The 18,308-nt window shown below is 42.1% G+C and overlaps 1 protein-coding gene across 3 annotated transcripts in view; it reads right to left on the bottom strand.

Annotated features, from left to right (window-relative positions):
• Itk (IL2 inducible T cell kinase) overlaps positions 1 to 18,308 on the bottom strand; it is a 121,470-nt gene that overhangs the window by 55,310 nt on the left and 47,852 nt on the right. Inside the window, exon 1 of one of the 3 annotated variants that reach the window (XM_052758345.1) lies at positions 10,735 to 10,887. The exons of the other annotated variants lie outside the window; for them this stretch is intronic. Coding sequence (XP_052614305.1) covers positions 10,735 to 10,872 — 138 coding nt within the window. The 5' untranslated portion in view covers positions 10,873 to 10,887. Of the gene's footprint in view, positions 1 to 10,734; positions 10,888 to 18,308 lie in introns of those variants that run through there. 3 annotated transcript variants of the gene reach the window in all.

Raw genomic sequence — 18,308 nt, 5'->3', positions numbered from 1 at the left:
CGCTACAGAACAGTCAGAGTGGCTTAGGTGACATCTTCCTGAATTTTATTCATTCCTTGACTAGGCGCTGGCTGATCTAGCTCATGAGCTCATCCACATGAACCTCTCGGTGGAGCCCCTGGGATGACCAGCTAGCTAGCCACTAACTGTTAGTGACACTTGGATGGTGCAGACAGCATGCTTTTGGGTATTCCTTCAATCTTATTGTACAGGTACATATACACGATTGACTTAAAGTCAAATTATTTCATTCACATAAAAAAAACCACAAACACAAAACGGTGCCTATAAAAAAGTATTTGAAAATCACAGCAATGGAATATTTTTATTAATTCCTTCTTAGAAAGATAAATGGTTCTCAGAAAATATGAATGGATCTATAACTAACACGGGACTACTTTTGGTGGCTTGTACATTCATTGCTTTAGCTCTTTGGAAAATGATACAGCAATAAATGGTTGAGCCCAGGACATGTTCTTATCCTGAGCAGGTGCGATGCCTCAGCAGGGAGAGGCACTTGCTGCCAAGCTGACGATCTGAGTTTGATCCCCAGAACCTACACGGTAGGAGAGAACTAACTTCCAAAGGTTCTTCTCTGGCTTCACTTGTGGACCGTGGCATACATGCACCTACTTTTACACTAAATAAATAAATGTAAAATAGTATTATCCGATGATATAGTTATTTTACAAAGAAATCCATCCTAAAAAAACTTTTGAAAAGGATCAGTCTCCTATTATATATGTGTTTTCATAATACCTGGAAACAACTTGAATGTTGAGCCATAGATGATAGACATGTTCATCCATACATGTGTAAACATAAAACAGAGAAGTTTGTCTTTGCAAAGAATGGATCAAACCATTAAAAATTCAGATATACGAGAAAGTGATTATTTTCAAGGCCATATAGACATACAGAAGTATATTTATTTAAAAGAATGAATGGGGAAGTAGAATATAAAATTGCCATGCATTATAATTTTAAGTATTTGAAATTATATCTGCACAGTAATTTGGTAGTTTTAGACAAGAAGTTATACAAAATATGTTGGTTCTAGTTGTTTTATTAACTACTTTTAGCAGTATAATAATCTGAAGGCTTCCTATTCTATTTTGTGGTATTAATATTGATTTAATTGAATTCTACCTTGTTTTCTGTCTTCCTTGCTAGAGGATATCTGGTCCTGACACAGGTTATAAAATGGGCCAATTTCCACCATCTTTGGTTCCAGACAAGCCCTCTGAAGGACACAAGAAAAGTTAAAACACGAAATAACTACAGAACAACCCGTGGGATGAGATACCATGTGTTGGGTCAGTAGCCACGACCTGACTTCCTGGCTTCCTGGCTTCCTGGCCTGCCCTGTGTCTAATCGGCCAGCACCACAGCAGTCAGAACAACCATTTCCAAATATAAAACAGATGGTGTCCCATGGCTGGTTCCGCCATTTGGTAGCTTCTTGCTGTTTGAATGAAGTTCAAACTCTTTGCCATGGCCCATGATGGCTCACATAGTCGGGCTTCTGCATTCTCAAATTGCAGGCTTCTCTTGAACTATGTTCAAGATTCTCTCCTCACAGGGGCCAAGCTTTTATTTACCTCAGGGTCCTCAAGCTTGCAGTTCCTCTTCCGGGAATGCCATTCTGGTTTTGTTTCTTTTTGTTTTGTTTTTTGTTTTTGTTTTTGTTTTTGTTTTTTGTCTGTTTGTTTTTTACTTGGCTGGTACATCCATCTTCCCTCAACCTCTGACTCTGGCCTAGATACAGATTCCCTCTCTAACCACACTTCCTTCCAACTCTGCCCCAGTTGCTGCTGAGGTCTGTCTTAGAACCTGCCAATCTGTATCTACCATGTACTGTTATATACTTCACTATGGCCTATCTCCTCTACCTGCATATGAGGGCAAACACCTCATTCATATTATTTTACACTATATTCTTCACACCCACATCATTGGTTGTGGCATAGTAGGCATTTAATAAATGATTAACAAACAATAAAAAATAAAGAGGTTTCAGAAGGTGCTATGTAAGCTGCCAAGGGAGAGGAGCAATTGGTAGTCCTACCCATTTGTTAAGCCTACAAATCACAAAAATGACTGGCCCAGCAAGATATTCCCATTGTGCAGCAGTGGCACTTCTATCTTAGGAGTAACCAACACCTGCTTAGTTGAACTTAAGGCCCACTTGACGGGAGAGAATTCATGTTTAGAACTGTAAATCTAGCCAACTACTCAGCTGGAGAAGTCATAGACCCTAGAGGAGAGCCCACTACTGCCTTTTTTTTTTAAGACGTAATCTCTAGCTGTTTTCTAAATGCTTCTCTTTATGCCCATAGATAAGTGTAGCTTTCATTCTTCATCAAAAAAAAGCTTATTTTTTAGCTACAGACACTATTACAGAGATCCACAATTGGTCAAAATGTAGAGAATAGGTGTTAGTGGGCTACTCAACCCCCATCTGCAACACAACCCCTACAGCTAAGGCTCAGGGAATATCACCAAAGAGGCAGCAGAAGTAGTTTAAGAGCCAGAGGACCAGTATGCTGGCTGCTAGGTAATGTCCCCTAGACATGACAGGGAAAATACATTCATGATCTCTCAATAATATGATTGCCTGAACAAGACAGGCATAATGACAAACCAGTTGACATGCCAGCACGGACAGGGGAATTCCTCAAGGTTCTACCTCTAGATGAAGAGTTATTGGTGATAAATGGCTGCTGAAAGAGTGAAAATCAGTTTCCTCCAGGGTTGAGTTCCTCTTTAGGTTGTCTAATCCCAAGTGGTCAGCCTTGAACACATGTACCTAGGAGGGATGCTAAGTGGACTCAGTAATTTGTATGTAATAATAATAATTAAAGAAGAAGAGGTTATGAATGGGGGCAGGGCACAGGAGGAGTTGGAGAAGGCAGAGAAGGGTGGGAGTGATGTAGACACAGTGCTCAGGGATGAAGTTCTCAAAATAATAATTCAATAAAAAAAGGACATGAAGCTGGGATGCAATCACATTTTAATGTGTTTTTGATTTACATTTTCCTGATGGCTAATGAAGTTGAGCATTTTCTCCATAAACTTGTTGGTCATTTCAATTTAGTCTTTCAAGAAGGATCTATTTTTATCCTTTAAGAATTTCCAAATTAAACTGTTTTACAGTTAAAATTTTTAAGTTTTTTAACTAGTCTGTACACAAATCTCTCTCCTCTCTCCTTTCTTCTCTCTCTCTCTCTCTCTCTCCCTTTCTCTCCCTCTCCCTCTCCCTCTCTTCTTCTTTAGCTTTTTGAGACAGGTCTCTGTATAATAGTCCTGGCTGTCCTGGAACTCACAGAGTTCCACCTGCCTCTGCCTCCTGAGTGCTGGGATTAAAGGCATGAGCCACCACCACCCATCAATACAAATCCATTTTTAGATGACAATATAAGCTTGTAAATAACAGTTTATGAAGAACTTTCAATTGATGGAAATTATGTAGAGACATGACATCTTGTGCCAAGCTCTCGTTCTATTAAATCTATAAAAACTTGTATTGACTTTCAAGGACAGACCGGCAGTCTACAAGGGGAATTTTATGTGCATTTAAAAATATTTCAGAGCAGTTTCCTCCTCTGGATCCCTTTCATGAGACTCCTGAGTATCATGAGGGCAACCCCCAACTTGCCTCTTGATGAAAATCACATCCCAGAAGACCTACTTTTTCTGGTGTCCTAATAAGACACTGACAGATAGGAAATTTTATAATTAGTTAATGAAATTAGATAAAGATGTAGCAGGTGACCTACAAAGATTTGAGAAGAGCATTAAGCTAACCTCCTTAGGACTCAAATGTGTGTTTTGTTTGGACCTCAACGTGTGAGTCTTGTTTGGACCCTGTGGAAACCACGCTCTTGTGTTTTCCAGTTACTTCTTTCATATACAGTAAGTTCTCTCCTTGAAAGTATTTCAATGAGACTGATTTCTACTACAGGGAATAATGAAAGTGTGTGCCTCTCTCAAACTCACAGAGATCCTCCTGCCTCTGTCTCCTGAGTACTGGGATTAACAGCATGTGCCATCATGCTCAGCTTATCTGTAAGCTTTTTAAAGCTGAAAGGGGAAAATAAGAGAGAGGGAAGAGGCCAGGCAGGAAGAAAAAAAAAATCGATCCTTCTGCAATCTTGGATGTTCCGAAAAGCCAATGGATCGTCTGTACTTCACGAGAAACAGCACTCCCATAGTACGTGTTTCAACTGCCTCACTCTAGTCCTGAGTGCAAGGGCCCCAAAAAGAATGTGAACTTGAAACACTGAAGGTTCAGAAAGAAGGCAGATGTGCTTGAGGCACACAGAGCAAGTGCAGTGTCAAGTGGAATCAGAAAGATGGGCAATGAAGGGTCTTGGGGCCACAGCTGTGAATTAAGTATTCTAAATAGTCACATGGAGTTTTGAGATAGAGAGGGGCATGTGAGTTCTAATTCTAAAACTTGACTCTTGGTGTTATGGGAGATGACAGATTGATATGGAAGCTCAATTGTCCATGGGACCCCAGCTAGCACCAATGAAATCACATCAGGACAAAACGGGGAGGGATCATGACTAGTGAAAGTCTCCAGCAGAAATGCTCAGGTAGTTTTAAGAATATTACCCACAGAGGGTCTAGCTGTAAACATGACAGAAGGAAATACAGTTAGGGCAAAGAGGGAAAGAGGGCAGAGTTGATGGTTCTCCTGAACCTGGGGGCTTCTATAGGTGTCTCTCTGACATAGCTGAGAATTCCAACTACCCAACTCTTTCTTGCTTAAGACATGGCCATGCCTGTTTCTCCCAGGGACTCTTGTTAAGACATGGCCATGCCTGTTTCTCTCAGGGACTCTTGTTAAGACATGGCCATGTCTGTTTCCCTTAGGGACTCTTGTTAAGACATGGCCATGCCTGTTTCTCTCAGGGACTCTTGTTAAGACATGGCCATGCCTGTTTCTCCCAGGGACTCTTGTTAAGACATGACCATGCCTGTTTCTCCCAGTGACTCTTGTTAAGACATGACCATGCCTGTTTCTCCCAGGGACTCTTGTTAAGACATGACCATGCCTGTTTCTCCCAGGGACTCTTGTTAAGACATGACCATGCCTGTTTCCCCCAGGGACTCTTGTTAAGACATGGCCATGCCTGTTTCCCCCAGGGACTCTTATTTTTATATCCTGAACCCTCCCTTTGGTTCTTCTATGTCATGTGTTTACTCTTTTAGTATTGCGCCCTTTTCTAACGAGGCTCATCTGTGCTATACTATCCCACCCTGGATCTATATTTTCTTCCCTTCTTCTCTTCCTTTCTCCTTCTACGCCATCCACAAGAAAAAAAAAGATGAAAACAAACAAATAAACAAAAAACTAATGAATACTAAGAGGCAGAAAGCATTGTAGAAACTGATGGTATCATCAGATACCTGTCCTTATACAGCTCCAGGCTAATGAAGCTTCACATTAGGAAATGGGCAATTATGACTTTGGCATGGACCCTGAAGGAAGGGCACATGTTACTATGGCAGAACATAATAGGAGGTTGACTCAGTCTAAAGAAGTCAAGGAAGGCTTCTCTAAGGAAGGGACACTTAGAGATGAATAGTGTGGTATGACTAGAGCCCAGAGAGATGACGAAGAGGGACATGTGTGCTAGATTCTGGTGGCTCAGGCCAGTGGGATAACACTGTCATAAGCAACATGCCTGCTTACGATGAGGACTATGTCAACTGATCACAGCCACCATGTGAGTGCTCACCCAGGCTGCTGTGGGGAGTGTGGTGGGGCGACACATCACAAGAGCAGCAGTGCCAGATGAGACATGTGGACTCTTACTGGCAAAGTGACTGAGGAAATGCAGGTGGACTGCAGCAACTTCAGTAGAAAAAGTGAGGAATGCATTCACATTGTTTTCGCATGGAACAGAGCTCCAGAAAGTGAGGGGGGGAGGGATTTGTCCTGGAGTATGCACAGAAGGGACAGAGTTCATGCTGTACTTCACTATGACAGACCCAGAGAACAGGAGGTATCGATGTTCAGAATCCTTTACAGAGCAAGAGCACATGCCATTTTATAATAACCAGACAGTAACACTGCTAATCATAAGAAGCACCATTTATCACAGAACTGTGTCAGCTCTGAAGACGTAAGGGACCTCGGGGAAGTTATTTAAAATCTCTTCACTTTATTCTCTGATTTATAAAGGAGGGAATAACAGTTCCTACTTATAGAACGATTATACTGTTTATCCAAAAACAATTCATATGAACACACTGACACATAGGCCATGCTCAGTCAATGTTAGTCATTGCTTATTATCAGAATAATGGTGATCTCCATCTTGTTAAAAAGAAAACAAAAAAGGAACAATCTTTCAAAAACTTGCAGTATTATATGGTTTATAGCAAGTCACACAGCTCAAGTAGTAGAGCTGATCTTTGACCCAGACCTGTCTGATACCAGAAAGTGTGTTTTTGATGATGCTACAAAATGGTTCCAAAGGGAAGGAAGGAACCATCTTCCCACCTGTCCTCTTTCATTTAGGAAGGCTGCATGCTGGGAGAGCTGATTCTGCTGCTAGATCAGACTGCAGCTCAGGGAGAGGAGACCCTCATCTGGGCAATAGCTGGGGTGCCAATGATCTTGACTGTTCATTCTGTCCCTCATTAGGTGGTACTGTATCCCACACCATGGGAAGCATAGCAAGCTTGATCCTTATGATGCAAAGAGACATTAGAATAAGGAATCCTGTTGGAAGATCATGATGGTGCTTGGTGGGTAATAGTCATCTTGCCATGTCACAAAATGAGCATGAAGCTTGCAATACACTTTTCTTAGAATGTACTCAGCATTTTGTGAAACAGGGAGAATCATGAAGGTCCTGACTAAATAGGAAAATGCCTTAAATAGATGGAATGTCTTACCTGAGATTTCAGACCTGGAAAGTGAGAGAGGTAGGATTTAAACCCAGCTCTTATCAGCTACGCTGGTTTTTCCAGCCTGTAATGTTTGTCATCATCTATGCTGACCCTTTTATCTCATGCTCGGGGCCCTCTGATTTTTCTCTTTCTCCTATGGTTCAGTGGTCAACAACCTCCCCAGAGATTGTCCTTAAGTCTGCCAGTGGTATGCGAGGGTTGGCTTATACTGGCCTATGAGAGCAAGTGACAATGTTTTCAAGAATTTTTGATCCACATGTCACATTGATTAATTGAAATGGCCAAAGGGATTCTTCTTTTTAGAAATAGGCTATCATGCATTGAAGATTGACCTCAAACTTACAATACAGCGGAAAATGTCCTTGGACCTCTGATTTTCTTCTTCTACCTCCTGAGTGTGGGGTTATAATTGTGCACCCCCATGCTTACTTTATGCAGGGCTATGGATTGAACTCAGCTTCATGCATGCTAAGCAAATACTCTTCTAACTGTGCTATATCCCAGCTCCACGAAGGAGTTATTTACAACAGAGAAATCAACAAACACTACAAATCAGGCCTCCACGACTCCCCTCTACTAACACAGTGTCTGTGACCCATTTTTACCAGCATGCTACCAGGCCCTTATCCTTCTCTGCTAAAGGCCCACAGATACATAGCAGAGACCATTTTACAAAATGCCTGGTAGGCACAGGGAACATCTGGAGCTACATGTGCATGTCCCCACCTGCAAGCACTCTACCTTTCTGATACACTGTTTCAGTAGGAAGAAGGTTCTGGGAGTCCAGAACCATTTTCACAGCACAGTTCAGGGAGACAGGCATACAATCCCCAAACTATATTCATATTTAAATAGAAGTTCACTCCATTCAGAGTGTAAGACAGTGGGTATGGATATTTATAGTTGGATCGAACATTTGGTTTGTAAAAGGCTAGAATTTGTTCTTGAGTATTTTTCACGTGGTGTAACAATTTGAAAGAGATTTGAACTAACAGGAACACCATTTTACAGATGCAGAAAAGGGAAAAAGAAGCTAAGAGCTTAAGAGGAGTGACCCCGGCTGGTGTAACTCACCATAGGTATGTATCAAGGGCCCTCCTCTTATCTGGCTTTAATCCCTCCCTCTCTACCCTTTCCCATCACTTGAAGATGAAGACCTGTTATGCCAGCCTGACAGTTACCTCAGAGATGAGAACACAACATATATAACGGCTAAAGTTTACTATATGCTGATAGGGTAACAGTATGCTATATCTTAAAATGAACTGCGTGAACTTGCTAACATTTTTTTTTCTATTTGCCAAATGATAATTTCAGTATCTCAGCTCACACACATTATCTGTCTGGGCCATGTTCTCATGAGATGGGTGCTATCATAATACCTACTTCACAGATGGGGGAGTACTGAAGCTTTTATTGAAAACACAAAAAAGTTCTTCACACAAGTGCAAGTTATATACTTCTACATGATGCATTGTTTTGTGCTCATTGATGGCCCTGGGCAATGGACTATAGGCAGGGCACGTACAATAATAAGTCAGTGACCACGAATAACTAACTAATAAATTTCTATAATGCTTAAAGAAAAGTTTTGAAATGTTAAATATAAATCATTGGTATTAGAAAACAAGGAATTCAATGTTATATATATATATATATATACACATATATATATGTATATATATATGTATAATTTGATACTAAAGCTAAAGGCTACAGAATGAATTATTTGTTATGAAACTTTTCTTTGTCTTCTTAGTTCCTTTTCTGTTTGTTTAATTTTTTTTTGAGGTCAAGTCTTCCTATGTAGCCCAGGCTGGCCTGGAATTCACCATATAGCCTAGGCTGTCCTTGAACTTATATTGATTCTCTTGCCTTGGTCTCCTTATGCTGGGATTATAAGCACACACTACCATATGCAGCTTGTGTTAGAATTCTTTTATGATTCTTAAGAAGGAAAGCAGGTATGGTGGCACCTACTTATAATTAAGACATTCTGGAGGCTGAGGCTCTAAGATTTCAAGTTCAAGCTTGGGTTATATAGTGACATTATCACACACAGACACATACCACACACACACACACACACACACACACCACCACCACCACCACCACCACCACCACCACCACCAACAACAACAACAACAACAATTAAAGAAAATCGGACCATGAATCTGAAAGAGAGCAAGGAGGGTACATGGAAGACAGGAGGAAGAAAGAAGAAGGGGGAAGTGATGTAATTATAATCTCAAAAATTAAAAAATATTTTAAAAAACTGGTGAAAGTGCAAAAATCCATTTTGTGAAAAGTAATTTGCATGACTCTGCTTTCATTATGAAAGGTGAGCTCCATGTTTCATTCACAAAATCACAAACTTGATGTCATGTGATGTATTAGTTCTATATGGTGAATCCTCCAGGCTCAAAGCTTGGCACCTGGCCATTGACCGATGGGGTCTGCACATATGTAGTTCTCTGTGCCTTCTAATCTATTGGTAAATTGTCAGTGAGGCCCTGCTGAAGACAAGTGATTCTCTTCACTGCAAAAGCAGAGATAGAAGCAGCATTATTTTACCCAAAACTAAAAAGGCTAGGTATTCCCCCCTCCAAGTGGTCTGCTCCGAGTTCATGAAAATCTTTAAAGATTGCCCCCCCCCCCCCCCCCGCCCCACTGCCACACATATCTGTATCTTCTAGTGAGATATCACCAAGGAAAAGAAGCATCTTTGACTCAGTGAGCACACATCTAAAACCTAAGTAGGTCTGTGCTCTACCTCTCTAATGATGTAACAATAATACCAAGATATGACAGGAAATCAAACATGCTTTGAAAAGTGGCGGAGGAAGACTAACCAAGAGGCACTGTGTACAGCCAAAGGCTTCAGAAAGGCAGAATGGATCTTAGGGTGATATCTAGTCCTTTTGTTTACAAAGAGAAAGAGTCTGATGGAGAAGGACATTTGCCCAGGTCCATTCACCCAGTGGGGAGCAGAGTGACTTCCTGACCCCTGACCCAGTGCTTCTACCAAACTTTATTATTAACATGGACTTATTTGCTTTTGTTCTCACGGCTGCTGTACAACAGGAAGATGTCTTTAGACACATCTAGCTAAGCAACCACTCTGGAAGAGCCCTTGTCTATAGGCAGATACTTTGTGTTCCATTTCCATACCCCTATAGTCTCCTGAGACAGTTTGCCACGGATGAAGAGGGTTGCCACATGTCTTACAACTTCCCGAATATTACATGAATGCTCTGCACACACACATGCACATGAAATACAGAATATTTTAGAATATTACATGGAAGTATGACCTCATGGCCTCAGGAGAGAGATGATCATTGAGACGAGGAGAGTTCAAGTCATAAAAATTTGACATAGGACCTCCCCTTCACCATTCTGAGAACCACATCTTTGGTAAAACAGAGAAGTTGGGCCAGGCTGCCCGTTATGTCCTAATGAACAATAATTAATTAATAATTAATATCTTAATGCATTATAGCCTGTAAAATACCATATACTTTACATTAACTTCAAGTTCTATCCACAAAACTCAACACATAAAATATTTCTATGCTTAACAATTAAACAACTTTGTGGAGAAGAAAAATGGATGAGTGAACTGAAATAGACAAATCTACACCCAACTTCCCAATCTCTCCGATTTTGCTTCGATCTCTGGGTACTTTGTGGCTGTTAAACACAACATGCTTGTATTCCAGGTGTTCAAGTTTATCCCACAAATCAACTCGATCCAAACACAAAAGAGTAAATAAACAAAGTCAAGAGCAAGTGTTTTCATACCCCATGGCGATCCTCGAAGTATGCCAGGCTGGCTTTCGTTAAAACAAAGAAACGGACTTTGAAATTCGAGGGAGAAGTCCTTCTCTTCTGCTGGGACTTCTTGATCAGCTGCTCTTCCAGGAGAATGAAGTTGTTCATGGTCCAGTTCTGAAAAGTGATGCCTCTTGGGCATCACCCCTCAGTGCAACCAAAGGAGAGAAACAGCTGGGAATGCAGCAGGATACAGTTGATCTTCAGAGAGTTGTTCAAAGGCAACTTGCCTCTAACCTTATCTTTTCTATCAACACCAGCCAGCCTTACCACTGAGCTCCTCCTCTGATGTCAAAGGCCATGACCACATCCTTTCAAAATTCACCAAGTTAAGAAGCACATGCAAAAATATGTGTACCCTTTGCTATATGGTTTGAAAATGAGGTTGAAGAAACTCAGACTTTATAAAAGGAATTCATTTTAATTTTTAGAGTTCCTGGTTTAGCCTCTGCAACACTTAGGGCATGTAGAAAAGTGGGAAAGTGTTAACAGGGGTCCAGGGGTGAGTGGAGCACAGCTCGTGTATAAGTTTCCCATTGCTATCATGGATTGCCACAGGTTTCTTGGATTTCCCTCACAATTCTCTAATTTAGAAGTCTGAAATGTGTCTCACTGAGTGAAAATCATGGTGACAGTGGATCTGTGCTCCTTTCTGGCAGGTCTCTGAGGGACATTACCTCTGTGACTGTCCTATCTTTTGAGGGACACCCAGGTGGCCTTGCTCTGGACTCTTTCTCCAACTTCAAACTCGACAACTACAGGCCGAGTACTGCTTCCTCCATATTTCTGGAACCTCTTCCTCCTACCTCTGTGACATTTAAGGATCCTGAAAACTACCAAGATGGAGAGCCACCCATCCCACAGTGATCGTCTAGGACGGGCACCCCATTTTAAGGTCAGAAGATGGGCACTGTAACTCCACCTGGTATTGTAATTTCCCTTTGTCACTCAACTTCATACAGTCACAGGTTTGTAGGCATTAGGACATGGAAAGATTTGCACAGGGCTGTTATTCTACTTATAAGTTTGAATGCCTTCGCTACCACTTAACACGATGGCTTGGAATTTCAGTTCCTTTGTCTGTGAAAGGAAGCAATGGGGGCCTTGTATGAGGCACTGAAGGGCTCCTTTTTGACTCCTCTGTCAGCCTCACAGTATGCCTGGCTTTAAGGGTGTCACATTAGCCTTCTGTGTATGCCACTGCACAAATCCTGAATGCTGGGTCTAAATGTATCCTCTTTGTCTCTTTCTTTTCTGGTTAAGTCTTTAGTGATATTGCCAGCCTCAGCCAACAAGCAGCTTTCTTTGGGAAGCCTTCCAGACTTTCCCACATGGAATCTTGTAACCCTTTCCCCCTCCCCCCCACATATAAGGACCCTTACAAGAAAGCAGCACGCACAGACAAACAACAAGCTACCTCCTTGTGAGGGTCTTTGGGAACAAAACCTCATCTGCTCTGTCAATAATGCACACTACTCTTGAGTCTAGCCTAGACTCAAGACAATGTTAAGATGTAATACTTCTGTGAGGTTCACTGTGACCAGGAAGTTAATAACCAAGAAGTCCCCATGCAAGCAGGGACAGCACAGATTAGAGAGGGACAAAGGATGAGACAAAGTGTGGAAGCACAATTCTACAGTTTATTTTTAGATGTAAATTGCTAATTACAGCCTCCTTGCACATAATGTATTGGATGCTGTTGAATAATGAAGGCAAAGGGAAGGGAGGAGAAGGGTAGGAAAGGGAAAGGAAGGGATAGGGAGGGAAGAGAAGGGCTGGAAAGGGAGATATTCTGAGATTTTAAGACATGAAAATATAATGTACAAAAGAGGTAGACTTTTCAAACTATAGCTTGCAGCAAAGATTACTATTTTCCTTCTTCTTCCTTTTTCTGGGGTAACTGATTCCCTGAAGATTATCTGGACATCTGGTCAACCTCAGTAAAGAATACTTTATTTTTAGCCTTCCCAGTAACTTGGTAGAGCCATGTAACTCTTTTCTGAACAAAAGCATATGGCAGAAATGGAAGTGTCTTGTCAGGATGTGGTGGTCTACACCTGTAATCTCAGCTCTTGGGAGTCTGTCTCAAGAAGAGAAGGGGGTTCTTTAATGGGAACCCCCCATCTCCTCCATTTCTCTTCCTGTTTCTTATGACTTGATTGCTGGAGCTGGAAGAACTATATTATACTATATGATGTGGAGGTTACCTGTTGAGAATGATTGATCACATGATAAGTGGAGTCTGGGGTTATAATGACTATAAACTGGGTCATTCACAAGAGCTGTGGAACACCTGTTCCACACTCCATCTTAGACAAAAGGCTGAGAAGCAGTGGATTAGCTCCCCCCCCTTATTTTTTTACTGTAAGAAGAAATATACCATTAATATTTTCTAGGACCCTGTTATTTTAGTTTCTGTTACTGGTACCATACCCAACTCTAACATTATGTAGTATCATGTACTACCTTCCCAGCTATACTGTAAATGACTTTGGAAAGGGTAGACTTATGCCAGACTGATTCAGGTACAATGATTTACAGACTTTACATAGCACTTTCACCTGGGAAAGCACTTTCACCTGCCTTCCATTTGCCAAGCAGTTCATTAAAAAATAATTTTATTTTCTACCACACAGAACACTCCAAAGCATTTACTGGGACTAGTCTATGTCCACTCTTACACGTGTGTGTGTGTGTGTGTGTGTGTGTGTGTGTGTGTGTGTGTATTTAGAGCCCCCAGTATTTTCTCCATCATGTTAAGATAAACAGTCTCTTTATTTGTATTTTGGTTTTAAAAGTTTGGTTTATAGGAGACAAATTCCATACTGGTGCCTATAAGCAGCACTAGGTTACATGGCGTTACCCTGTCTCAAAGAAGAGCAAACAAAAATGCAAAATTTTACAAAAATGCAAAAATGCTGGGGAGATGGCTCAGCAGTTGGGAGCACTTGCTTTCCAACCTAAGGACTGTGGTTCAGATACTAGCTTCCACATAACCAGCCAGGCATGGTCTACTGGATGCCTGGAACCTCAGCATTGTGAAGGGTGCAGACAGGCAGATTCCTAGGGCTTGCTGGCTGCCAACCTGACTGAAAAATATGAGCTCCAGCTTCAAGGAGAAACCTTGCTGCAAATGAAGAACACAGAGAGTGACAGACAAGGACATCTGAAGCCTTCATCTGGCTTATGCATGTGCACATACCACACACACACACACACACACACACACACACACACACACACACACACGGCAAACCAACAAATAAATGAGCAACAACTAAAATCCCAACAATACAAAAGAGCTCCTACTAGCCAAGTCCATCCCAATGACTACTTTCAGAGGATGGTGAATAATCAACTTACTATTCTGGAAACTGAAAACAAAAGCCAACTATAACCTTCTGCTTCTCATGAAGGATTGCATTTCAGTTTAGTCAACAAACATTTAGTAATATAAAGTAAGTGAAGAAGGAATGACCGAGCATCACCATTTCACAAACTGAATACAACAATGAATGTAGACGATGACCCTAGGCGGCTGTTAAGCTCACCATATCAAAAGTCAGTAGGGAAATGAACAACAGTAAGAAGCTGACAGCAATGTGACAGGCTGACCACTCCTCACATGACAGAGAGACAAGCAGACATTATGTGGCTTCTGTGTGATGTGATAGGAAGCAAACAAACTACCCACACAGATGCCTTGTGTAGAGAGAAAAGCGTCACATATGAGTCTGGTCTGAGCTCCAGATCTAAATCTGAGCTGTCAGGAAGCTCAAGAGATGAAGGAACGTGGCAAAGAACAGGAAGAGATGTCACTGGGCAAGTCCAGACTATATCAAATGCTAAGGACAATGACCCAGGATCCCCAACAAATAAAGTGAGTGGGAACCTATAGACTAGAAAAAGACCTTAGGAGATGTTTCCAATGTGGGAGGAATTTGGATTTAGAGCCAAACAAATCAACTGTATAAAGGAATTATGAGTCACCTTGAGGCATTTAAACACCGTGAAGAAACCAAGGAACTGTTATGAAATTTTAAGGAGGCTAATGACACTATTAAGAGAGCACTTTTCACAGGTGTGCACTAAATGATTGATAAAATGGCCAAATGTCTGAGATCTGTTTTATTATAATGCAATGGAGGCCAGGGAGGAGAAATAGGGGGAGAAATGATGTTCTTGAACTGAAAATTGCTATGGCGGGGTGATGGGTACCGGTTTGTTATTGTATTCCTTATGCTAGCATCTGTTTGAAAGTTTCTATAATGAACACTTCAAAAGAGCCAGTCCATTTACTGTTGATGATCAAAACTCTAAGCACAGGGCTGGAGAAATGGCTCAGCACTAAAAGGCATGCACTGTTCTTGAAGAGGACCAGGTCTGGTTTCCAGGATCCAGGATAGGTGGCCCACAACTCCAACACCAAGGCATCAGGCAACCTTTTCTGGCCCTCCATAGGCATCTGCACTTACATTCACATATCCACACTAAGACACATGTGCACACATATATGTGTGCACACACATACACATACAAAGGTAGGGGTGTGTGTGTGTGTGTGTGTGTGTGTGTGTGTGTGAGGGGGGGGAGGGGGGCAGGCAGGCATGCACTAAAATAAATGGCAACAGAAAACTCTGTGCACATATCCCACATACTGCTTTTCCTCAACATCAGCTGGGCTTGTTTTGGCAAACACACTGACTTTCCCACTGTGCTCTACCACCACCTCCTCCTCCTCCTCCTCCTCCTCCTCCTCCTCCTCCTCCTCCTTCAGGTATCAGCTGGATTTCTGCTGCACCCCTTCAGGCTCACTCTGGAGGGAAGAAGAAAGAGGAGCAAAGGCAGGGACCAATATGATGACACTGGTAATCCAGGGCTGGCACCCTTGGGATGTGATGTAGACATACAATGTTTCTTTTCTTGGTGGAAAACTCAAGTCCCAAATTTTGTTGTTTTCAAGATTTTCCAGCTGAGGGCCATTTGGGAGTCCACTGGTCCCACTCCCTGCTGTTTACTGACTTTTACATCTCTGCCCACAACTCCAAGAGTCCTGTCTTGCCACTGCACTTACAACACCCCTTCTCTCTGATGACAAACAGCTCTCCCACAAGCTTTTGCTATTGTCTTACTGAGATTTAGATACAATTTTCACATTTCCAAGGCTCAATGAGTTGGCCTTTAAAGCCTGTTACTTGCCTTCTTGGGAATACAAGCATGCAGGACTCTTCCCTCTGACTGGTGTAAGAAGACATTTATAGTACCTCAAGAACTCAGTCCCCTGATTCTTTAAGCTTTGGCTTCTGAAGGCTGGAAGTGGGTGGACATTTACCATTAGAACTGGTTTTGCCTCTTCCTATGTCTTAGTGGATGAGAGAGCACCCCTATGTTAGAATATAGAAATATTTCACTTTAATTATAATTTTTATGAGCCTTTGGAACCACAGTTGACTTGAGAAAGTCTTACTTAATGCATTTCAATAGAGGCAGAGGGGAAAAAAACAATTCAAAGTAATTCTGTGGGGTCCAGGTACTCCACAAAAACATCTGTAATTTTGCTTGCTATTCCTTAGTTCTGTGTTGGTTTCTGCTCACCAGAACTGCCCTCTATGGCACGAAAATGGTTGCCAGGAGTAATCGTCTGACATTTTATCATAGGAACAGGATTTTTTTTTCCAATAGTTCCAGAAAGCATCTCAGAGAGACAAAGTGGAAAAAGCCTGGATGTCCATTAACAGATGAATGGATAAAGAAATGTGTATATAATACATATAATGGGATGTTATTTAGCAGTAAAGAAAAATGACATTTACAGAAAAATTGATGGAACTGGAAATCACTATGGTATAAAAATGAGTCAGATTCAGAAAATATGTGACAAATGCCACATGTTTTTTTTTTTCTCATAAGTGAATCCTAGATTTAAATCTGTATGTGTGGGGAGGTGTGAGAGATGCAGGTCATGAAACTAGGAGAGGAACCATGAGAGAAGAGCTCTAAAAGAAGGAGGAGGAGGTTAATGAGCACACGTGATCTGAGGGAGAAGGGGCTATCGGGGGGTGGGGAAAGGGACCAGCAAGAAGCAAAGGAGAGGAGGAGGATCGGAGGAGATGAATTAGGACAGAGCAGGCATACAGTGAGACCATTGCTTTGTATATTAAGTTGGAAAACTAATTTTTTTTTTTTTTTTTTTTTTTGGTTTTTCGAGACAGGGTTTCTCTGAGTAGCTTTGCGCCTTTCCTGGAACTCACTCTGTAGACCAGGCTGGCCTCGAACTCACAGATATCCGCCTGCCTCTGCCTCCCGAGTGCTGGGATTAAAGGCGTGCGCCACCACCGCCCGGCCGGAAAACTAATTTTTAATTAAAGAAGAAGAGTCCCAGTGATACAGATGAGGAGGACCTTCATCTCTGTGGGACACTGGGTAGGGACTATGTTAACATCATTGCTCATGTTAATCACGCTTTCTGAAGTTCTCACTGTAAGCCCTTCTACATTCATTATCACAGGGGCTATAGAGCAACTTAACTTCCTAATTTGCAACTGGTGCTCTTCTCTTAGTTGCCTTGAGCAAAAAAAAAACAAAAAAAAAAAAACTGTTAGTTAAATAGCCACCTGCTCTGCCCTTATGCCGGGTACCAGCTGTTCTGAACACTGTTCAGATGCCGTGAGGAAACCACACAGCAGTCGTAGCTGCTTGCTCTGGTTCTTGGGGGTGTAGCTCCTGCCAGGGCTGTTCAATTTGTACCGTTCCTTTTGCTATCACAAACCTTGGTGAACGCTAGATGGTTTTTAACCCTTTCCACCTAGGCTAGGTAGGGAAAGCACTGACCACAGCGGCTTAGGGCTGCAGCTCATACAAAGGGGATGGTGCTGTGATTGGTGCAGATACAAGCCTTCCTTTGCCTGGGAAATTAGCTGTGATTGGTGCAAATACCCTTCTTGAGCTATGTAAGCAAGCTCTTAACCTCATTTGGAGAGTGGACTGATAAATACCCGTTGGGCTGTATTCCCTAGTGATGCAACACTAGGCCCCACAATGGTTTCTCTGCAGTGGTCCATTCTTGACCACTTCTGGGAGTGCACTGAGCTGAGCTAGTAATGGGGAAAGAAAGTCACAGACAGTGGAGCGGCAATGGGGAAGGCTGCAGAGCAATAGCGTCCAGGACATCAGAGTAGCTTCCACGCTGAGTTGCAGAACTGACAAAGAAGGGGCAGAGCCACAAGACTGACGGACAGCAAGAGCAGAATGAAGGAGCAGCCGTAGCTGTCTCCTAGACCACAGCAACTGTGACGGGAACCATAGTGACAAGAGGAGGCTGGACATTTGGAGAGACCTTCCTGAGAAGGAATAAGAGGGATGGAAGAAGTATCAGCAGGGCAGAGAGCCAGAGGAGAGACACTGCAGGCCCTAGTTACTGGAAGAATTCCAGAGAACTCTCAAGCCTTTAGGGCCAGTGTCTCAGATAGACCAGGCCTGGAAACCGTAATACTGGTCACTTCTAAGAGCTGAGGAATCCCAACTTCTAAGGCACAGACGAGAGC

The sequence above is a fragment of the Peromyscus californicus genome, unplaced genomic scaffold, assembly GCF_007827085.1.
Source record: "Peromyscus californicus insignis strain IS unplaced genomic scaffold, ASM782708v3 Scaffold_3__1_contigs__length_106647218, whole genome shotgun sequence".
NCBI classification, from domain to species: domain Eukaryota; kingdom Metazoa; phylum Chordata; class Mammalia; order Rodentia; family Cricetidae; genus Peromyscus; species Peromyscus californicus.
Note: the sequence above shows the minus strand (reverse complement) of the source record. Positions and strands in the feature narration are given on the sequence as shown.